This window comes from Trichoplusia ni, chromosome 14 (genome assembly GCF_003590095.1).
Source record: "Trichoplusia ni isolate ovarian cell line Hi5 chromosome 14, tn1, whole genome shotgun sequence".
NCBI lineage: Eukaryota > Metazoa > Arthropoda > Insecta > Lepidoptera > Noctuidae > Trichoplusia > Trichoplusia ni.
The window spans coordinates 4011335-4020195 of NC_039491.1; the positions used below are offsets into that span (position 1 = coordinate 4011335).

General features: G+C 38.2%; 2 protein-coding genes across 19 annotated transcripts in view; both read right to left on the reverse strand.

Annotated features, from left to right (window-relative positions):
• Window positions 1-1076, reverse strand: part of LOC113500419 (calcium-activated potassium channel slowpoke) — a 61587-nt gene extending 60511 nt beyond the window's left edge. For all 18 annotated transcript variants that reach the window (XM_026881195.1, XM_026881190.1, XM_026881193.1 and 15 more), the window contains exon 1: window positions 661-1076. In XM_026881195.1, the coding sequence (XP_026736996.1) occupies window positions 661-987 (327 nt within the window). In that variant the 5' untranslated portion in view covers window positions 988-1076. The remainder of the gene's footprint in view (window positions 1-660) is intronic.
• Window positions 1077-5311: 4235 nt separating this feature from the next.
• Window positions 5312-7542, reverse strand: LOC113500622. Its single transcript, XM_026881475.1, has 3 exons — window positions 7355-7542; window positions 6736-6893; window positions 5312-6386 (listed from the first exon to the last, which is right to left on the reverse strand). The coding sequence occupies exons 1-3, from the start codon at window positions 7455-7457 to the stop codon at window positions 5826-5828; spliced, it is 822 nt and encodes a 273-aa protein (XP_026737276.1). The 5' UTR covers window positions 7458-7542; the 3' UTR covers window positions 5312-5825.
• Window positions 7543-8861: the final 1319 nt, after the last annotated feature.

Here is an 8861-nt window from a genome sequence, read left to right on the forward strand (position 1 = left end):
GGCGTGGGGTGAGGGGTAAACCAGACAGATTTGGGTTAATGTCTACCGTTATTTTTATATCGCCAATTTACGGGGGTAGATATAAAAAATTGGTTCTCGATCAGTATTTAACGATGACTCTAACGATAATTAATTTGTGAATGGATTTTATTACAGAATTTTGATGAAATTAGTGTAGTAAATGTTATGTCATGTTACGTAAAATGATAATATTATAGTATAACGCCAAACACGTGTTTCTATTAAATAGAAGGTGAAGCTTTTACGATTCATAGGCGCTAATTTATTACTTGCAAAATTAAATAGCTCTGTTAAGAAGTTTAGTGGGCTCGCTTACGTTAAATTATTATGATAACCGCGGGTCGATACGGTAACCTGCCTAATCATAATGTTAAAAGCAATCAAAGTTTTCGACAATCTCAATAAACAAATCTAGTGGTTTTATAAGTTTTTTTCCGTGTTTAGTTATATTTGACACTTAGGTTCAACGTATACCAAAATTGACAACGATTTTAATGTGGAACATGCACGCGATTAGATGGTTACCCAGCTCGACGTATGAACGTCGCCATGAAATATTCAGAGGGGTCTAGCGACCTGTGACGTTCACCGGGCTCTGGGATACTGTGGGCACCACACAAGTAAGGAGTTTGTACTTACCAGTATTCGTCCGGTGGTGGTCTGACCGGATATGAGTTCGCCGGCCCAGTCTTTCGCTTCGGTCATGAACGTGCCCTCGAACTCTTGTTTGCCCTGCCGCGCCGCCTTCTGCTCCTTCTGCTTGGGGTCGTTCGGGGCCAGCTCCGGCTCCTTGTGGCAGCAGACGAACGCGCACGCGCGCCATACCAGCACCACGAGTAACCCCGCAAGGAAGGTGAAAATCGACGACAGCAGAAAGCACCACCATTTTCGGACACTGAGACAGTCTCCATCATCAGGATAAGAGTCGGTCGACGCGGTAGTCGCCTCTTCCTCGGACGAAGCCATTCCCCGAGGGCGCGAGGCATCCAGTCAGGCGCGCCATGCACGTGCAGCGATGCGCGCGCCCGCACGCCGTGACCGCGCGCGACTGAGCGACGGCGCCCCGCCCCGCGCGGTCGATGTCGCGCGATCGATCCGCGCCGGCGCGTGCCGCACTGCACTACCGACCCGAGCCCACCACGACCATCTTTTCCAACTCGATCACCACCTTCTCGCCTGCGATCCTCGATGCCAACTGACTCAGCCTCACTTCTCGTCGTTATCCACAAACATCGTCGATACCGATCCGACTGCTTTTATGACTGCAGATGTTTCCGTAAAGATTTTTTATTGATGCCATAACAGAACAGGTCCTACATAACGTCCGTCGCCACGCAGTGCTATCACTCGATTACTTCTATTTCTTCGGTAGGTACTGTTAACGTAATTGAAACTGAATTTCGGCGATTTTAACAAAGGTCAATGTATTCAGCCTGTGTCCCGATAAGCGTAGTGCTACGCCGCCCTACTGCGTCAGCGGGCGCTACGAAACTCGTAGACATCTACGGGCGCTACGATTGGTCGAGAGAAAAGCGACCGAAGATGTGTTCGGTTTCGTTCCAAAAGTACCCATTTGTCTTTTCTTTGTTACACGCGGCCTATGTTTTATGTACGCTTCTAGTTAATATAAATGAGGCAATTAGTAGATAATACAAGTTTTTTATTTGGAACGCTGATATATTAACCGTTACGTAAGTGAGCGAAAAGTTTTATCAATATAATAATATTTAAAATTAGATGATTTGACACTGAAACGAAACACGCTACAACACAAATGCGCAGGTATTTTTGTCGAATAATTTATTATTTTGTTTGGTTCCAAATATAGTTACGTCGCCTACTGCCTACGTAAATATTTGAATTTATTTTATGGAGCAGTGTAAAAAGATAATACTATTGAAAGATTTTATTTATTATGAGGTCTCGCCTACGATTTATTTCTAAGCAACTGGTTCCGTATTGTAGACTGGTAATCTAAGTACTTAGGTAGGTATACCTTATAACCACCTATAGATGTGTACGGAATTAATGTTTTAAAACAAATTATTTTCTTTAATAAAATTCGATAAGTAAGTATTCAGTAAAAAAGGTATATAAGCACTGGGATACATTGGAACCTGAGTGTGTGTTTATATATTTTGTTGTTAGATCCTGCATGTTTACAAATTGTGGGTATCAGGTAAGATAGGATGACAATGGTGTGAGAGTCATAATAATTTATTTATTTAATATAAATACGGTTGAATAGGTACCTAGAATTAATTGTAAATTGTTTTAATACTTTTTCTTTTATTTTACAATCCTCTTTCAATTACAATTGCAATCGGTACCTTACTTTCGGTAGAGTCGTTTTCTTTTTCACGGGACAGAAATTAACTACTTACCCCTTTCCGGAAAACAGAATATAGGAGTTTTGATACTTAAATCCTAAATGAAAATATAAATTCTGTTGAGTTTCTCCATCAAGACAAAACTAACAATATTGCTTAATTTAAATGTATACATTACCACTGGGCAAAGCTGCCTCTGTTTGGCAATAGGCCAAATAGGCAAAAACTTGATAACTGGAAGATGTCAGAGACCTTTAGGTTGCTCTGAATATCGTACAATGGCAAGTTAGGGTACATCGTATATTAAGTCCGTTGCCAAATGGGTTGTACGAATAAATATTGCATTTAGATGTTGGTAGCACTCTCGAAAAACCATAAAGGAAGACATATTTGGCAAACGCGTGTTGAACTCTTATGTTTTAGATAAGTGGTGGACTACTTAACAGATAAACCTTTTAATAGCTTGTGTTGTTGTACGAATACAGTTTATGTTTGTATTTGGTGTATGTAAACATGTTCTTTTTTAAACCAACTTCAAAACGACGACCAGTTATTCGATCATATATTTTTTCGTCTTATACGAATTAACTTAAAATGGCATCATTACCAGGAGCTCGTGACTGCACAAGTCAATCGATCACAGGTTAAGCTACGGTAAGATACGGTCGGTCCCTGGATGGGTGAAACCCTAGAGGAGAACCTTATGGATGTCGGCTGTTGTTTAAAATCTTTGATGGTAAAGTTGTTACGGGTAGTCAGAAGCTAGAAAGTCTGACTAAGGGGTACCGAGTTGCCGTTAAGGGGTAACTGGGTTGAGGAGGTCAGACAGGCAGTCGCTCCTTGTAAAATACTGTGTCATAGCTTTATCTGGTCAGACAGTAATACGACACAATAAAGTTAAGAAAACGCTAGGATGATGATGATGATGATACTTATTTTTTTACTTTTGAATTTTGGTTTCGAAGAAAGTGGCTCCGTATGTATGCTTCACAAAATTAGAATTGCAAACAAACCAAAATATGTTTTTATCAAAACTCAATTTCATAAGATTGACAGAGAAGACTTGTACCTACCTATGGAATTGTAGGCCAGAGGTTGGCTATTAGATTTTTCAAAGGAATACAAAATAAGTAAATGCCTATGGTTGACTGGTAGAGAATGCCTCAGGCATTAAGTCCGCCATTGTACATTTAATGTATAGAAGTGTAAATAAAATAAATAAAATAAATGGCGTAAAAAAGAATAATTTGAAAAACTCGATAATAAATGGAATCCATAAACTCTGCCTAATGTGAATGAGCAGCCGATAATCGTTTGTCTGTAGGATAAGAGATCTTCTCCCAGCAGTCAGAAAGGGAACTTTTTAAGTTAATAATTAATACAAAATACCTGTCTTTCGTCCGTGATGGACTCCAAAAATTCCAAAACTAAGTACTTTTTCGATTAAACCTATGTACTTTGCACACCATGTGAAGTTAGATCCAACCTGATAGATAGGATAGCTTACATCTCATCCTACTCGATACTAAGTTCGTCGAGACAGCCAGTCATTTAGTTAAAACAGAAGTTTCAGAACAAGACACCCCAGTGACTAAGTCAACCGCGCTCATCTTTGCGGGAAAATGATTTATAAAGCGTTTTTAAAATACTTACATATTTACATAACAAATTATTATTTGATTTCCTCATGCTTACGCCCCTTTGAATTATACAACGGTAACAGGTTGCTGGCTCCTCTCCAACACTAACTACAGGAGTTCTACCACAAGCCTTAATATAAGACTGTGGCATTTGTGGAAGGGGGACAACGCTCTACTTAGTGTAATGCGCCATCTCTTTCACAACTGCAGCATTCATACTTTAAGAGATTGTCCCCAGGTAAATTTGCAATTGATCACTCCCAACTGCACTTGGTTTTAATTTGTGACGATATAATTTCATGAATTAATCTCACGCTAGCTTTTTTGATTAATGGTTTGCCTTTATGAAAGTTCGGAGTTCTGACGTTTATTTTGCTTCAACAGGGAGGTGTTCGGAGACTATGTGGAATGAGTAATATAAATGGTGTTGGTGTATGATTTTAAGAAGTCAGACACACTCCACGCGCGCCTCAAAAAGATGTCAGCTCTGAGGAGCCTGCCGGGGCAGCGGGATTGTCCGAGACCGTTCCCCTCGCTCCGGCACAAGAAGAGCAAGGGGAGGAAAACGGGTGGGTTTTGGTCAGTAGTTTTACACTTCCTTTCGGTCAAACCAAAGCAGTAGTCTTGCCTGCAGACGTATTCCTGAAACCGGTTTGGTATTTTTTTTTAATTCTAATTCGTTAACCAAACCAAGATTGAGAAGCGATCCAGTGTTATCAGTGTCATCGTGCCACTGAATTGGCGCTAGAGTCGTTATCCTTTTTTGCAGATGCGTAATCATCAATTAATGACTCCCGCTTTGTGTAGAGCGTAAAAGTCTCAGACTTATACTAAGTCCCATCATGTTCTTTCCTTTGCCCTTTACCTATCGCCGCCGGGGGAAGCTTTTCGGACAATCTCGAAACAATTTTCTATTTAAATATAATTCAATTCTGTAGGATGTTATCTTATTTTGAATGAGAATGAACTAGTATTAGTGAGTCTAAGTGATTTTTAGAAGATCTAGTCACAAGTATTTCACAAAAAACAAAAGCAATCACTCGAAATTAGTCTCATTTATAAAAATCTACTTCTTATTTGGTTGACAAAGCGTAAGTAGGTAATAGTTTCCATTATCTGCACGTTTACATGCTAAATTATGAATGTTAATCATGTGGGTGTTTAGTATTAAAAATCTTTTTGGCTGTACCCGCATTCCCGTACAGAAAGAGGTATTCTGAACATTCTGTTTGTTTTTTGTGTATATTTAATATATATTATGACAAAAACCAAAAAGAAATACAGTTGAAAGACAGGAAGTATGTGTAAGAAAAAAAACAATGGGGTAAAAAACAATTCTTTATACTTAAATACTAGGAAAGTAGCATTAAGAATATAACTTGCTGAAGTCAGTCAAACTCTCCTTAATTCACGAATAATTACAAAAGAAATGGCAAATCCAAATAAAAAATCATCAGACATTGACCAAAAAGAAAATGATCATTATAGGATAAATAATAAAAATATATATGGATATTATTGCACTAAAATCTACTGGCCAAATTGAATAGCTCTATGGCAGTTAAAGTGCGATGAAAATTAATGACGGTTATTGGTGGCTCAGGGTACCAGAACAGTAGTGAAATCAAGTAACTGTAGTACTTGAAGGATAGTTACTTCATATTGTAAGTGTTAAGTAGTAATATGCAAGCCAAAAATACATAAAAGCCTATCAAACTCTAAACAGAGATATCAATAAATTAAGCAGTACACTGGCAGGGTTGGCTGAATATTACCACAGTATATAACACTTCATAACCGCCATTAAGCACTATAAAAATTAACACATATCTGTTTAATTCTTGCAAGTAGGTCCACCACAGTGACCAATTTCCTTGGCCTTTGGGCCACCCACAATCTCGGAAGCGTCAGTTTTACTCTCTACGGCAGTGACGGTTTCTGTAGTTGTAGCACTCTTACTCTCTATTGTTGTAAAGCCACTAGTCACCTCTGTGGTGGAGGCACTCTTTGCCTCCTCGCTCTGGCCACTCTGACTCTCTGTAGTAGGGGCACTCGGACTCTCTGTGTTGGGACCACTCGGACTCTCTGTAGTGGGGGCACTTGGACATTCTGTAGTTGGGATATTCTTAACCTCTTCGCTACGAGCACTCTGACTTTCCCTTCGGCCATTTTTACTGACCTCACTGGGACGTTTCTTACCCTCGTCAACTGGTTCAGTTTCTTCCTTAGGGGGGCTAGTGTCAGGCACAATATCTCCAATCCATGACAAGTAACCTGGGTTTCCATTTTGAATTGGCAGTGTAATTACCTCACAGACTTTGTAAGGGTGGTTATTGCGAACATACTCTGTTAGTTTGTCTGCCTCGGAAGTCCTTGTTTTAATCATCAGCAGTGCCTGGAAATTGAGAAAAGGATAGAAATTTTAAAAAGAGTATGAGGCATGAGGGCAAATTTTTAGTCTATAAATCCATGGATATATTGGATATACGTAGATTCAACTGGATTAGGAATGCATAAATTAAATTGTTTCAAATCTATATGTTATTTCCAAGAGTTAAGATTTTTAAATTTTGCTTCAGGGTAAATGGTTTCTGCACAATATGTTGCACCAACTAAATTATGTAAATGTTAAAACTTTAATGAAATTGCATTAAAAAATGAAATAAGGTTTGCATGGATAAAGGAACCAACCAACAATTAAAAAAAAAGGTAAAAACTTAGTAAACAGTGTGAAAAGTACATACTTCACTATCCTCAGTGATTTTGCCTTCCCATTCATATATAGATGTTATTTGTGGTATAATGTTGACGCAGGCAGCTAACTTATTCTCAACCAGTCCACGGGCAATAGTGTTCCCCACTTCAACACTAGGGACGGTCACATACCCCACAGAGTATTTGTCTGGAATTATTAGATTATAATAAATGAATTATAGTGTCTTGACCTCAACTCTTTCCTAAAACAACGTCGATTCGATGTTGATTGATTTGATCAAAAGAAATTTGGATGGATTGTGTTGTTGTGAATCACAATATTGTCAAAAAGAGAGTGGATGTGGAAATGAGTTCTAGTTGATACCACCAATTGAAGTTATTTGGTTTGAAGAAGGAGTAACACTCATACTTTTACAAAAAGTACATGGTATTTTACATACATACATATGGTACAATATTACTTAACTATAGATAATAACAGTTAGTTTCGAATATAGCTTCACGTTAATATCATATGCTTTTGAACCTAACAATGCTAAATGTGTAAAAGGAATAACATTTCCTACAATTTTTATGAGAATACAAATACTAAAACAATATTATTAAACAATTTGTAATAAGAAAATATATTATACACTCTGTACGTACTGGCATCCACGCTTCCCGACATACTCTGAGCTAGAATATAACAAGGCCTCACTACAGTAATATATAATGTAACTAACGACTTTTTGTGCAAGTTTATAAGCATTTTAGGCCCAAATTCTTCATTAAAATGTATGTCTACCGGTCAATACACGATATGCCAACGTCAAAAAGTCGAATCGAAAGTCTTTGACACTGACACATTTGACATGTATGAAGTTTTGACATTTTTAGTGGGGTAACTATTTTCTTACTAATAAATTATTTAAAATTCGCAAAACCATAAAACTAGGTCTAATCACTTAGGTCTATGATAAATAAAATTTCAAGTTTTTTAGCGACACTACGGAATTTGAATGCCCCAAGGCGTACCTCTCAGGGATTACTGACTACTAACTGGCTGGCTAGAAAGGGGACGCTAGAGCTATTATATGCTCGGGGGTGAAAGTGTCTAATGGCGTAATAACGAGGAAACCCACTCCGGGTCTGTGACCAGCGATGGTGAAATCGGTGTCGCACCTCTCTACACCCTTAACCCAGCTCACTGATGTTTTCTCTCACTGCCTATCGTGGAGGTATAATGGGGGCCCATTTTTGAGCCGGCGCGGCGGCGCGCGTGTCACCGCCTAATTCCATTTTTATGTGTTGAAAGGCATGTGCTACAGTTTTCCATAGCATGTGAAGGAAACACAACACAATACAATTTGCAATAGTTTTGTAGCTACCTTAGGCCGTCCATGTTTGTTCTTTTATAGAGCTGATGGATGACCCCTGGTAGATAGTGTAGATACCCCATCACATTTTAGATTCAAGTTCTCAACAAGGCCTCTGCGTGTTGGACCTGTGTCCCCGTTTACATCTTTAAAAAGGAACGAGTCTCTTCCCATGAAGTTATCCCGTGACAGAAAAAAGATGAATAATTATAATATAATATTTTATTTTGAAAAGAGTTATGGAGTTTATTGCCGGTTCTTCTCCATGAATGACACTTTGGAACCGTGCAACTAGAGTCTGTGATGAAACGTTTTAAAAGTGCCTGAAAAACGGCCTACATAAAATGAAAACTTTTGATCAGGGTTGCACCACTAAACTGCTACTGAATTTAAAGGAGATTAAAAAAGAACCAAGGATAACATATAAACGTAAACATGCTTTTTTAAACAATTCAGCCATATTTGAAATGAAAATACTAGGTATATGTACTATACTTTCGGAGGTGGTCATGAAAATAAATAGCTAAATCTTAATTAAACCTCATTTGTGATAGATAGTCCGCAAACTCATTCATAAAACCTATATAGTTACTGTTCGCGCCTATACTGGCTGGTTGTAAAATAAAAGCGCGGGATATTTGAATTTAGAATAGTAGATTATAAGATTTAAGATGTCGTGAGACTAAATTGATTATTGCGTAATATTAAAGATAGAGACGTAATTGGTGACTGTGTTGTTAATATGGTGAATATAGATTGTGTAAAGTACTAAATAATGTGTAATGATTCGAAGTAAG

Excerpts from the sequence above, each read along its gene's own strand:
- LOC113500622 (XM_026881475.1), bottom strand. The coding sequence starts at position 7,457 with ATGCTTATAAACTTGCACAAAAAGTCGTTAGTTACATTATATATTACT. Across the intron at positions 6,894-7,354 it reads GTCGGGAAGCGTGGATGCCA|ACAAATACTCTGTGGGGTAT; the intron begins GTACGTACAGAG and ends TAATAATTCCAG. Across the intron at positions 6,387-6,735 it reads AAATCACTGAGGATAGTGAA|GCACTGCTGATGATTAAAAC; the intron begins GTATGTACTTTT and ends CTCAATTTCCAG.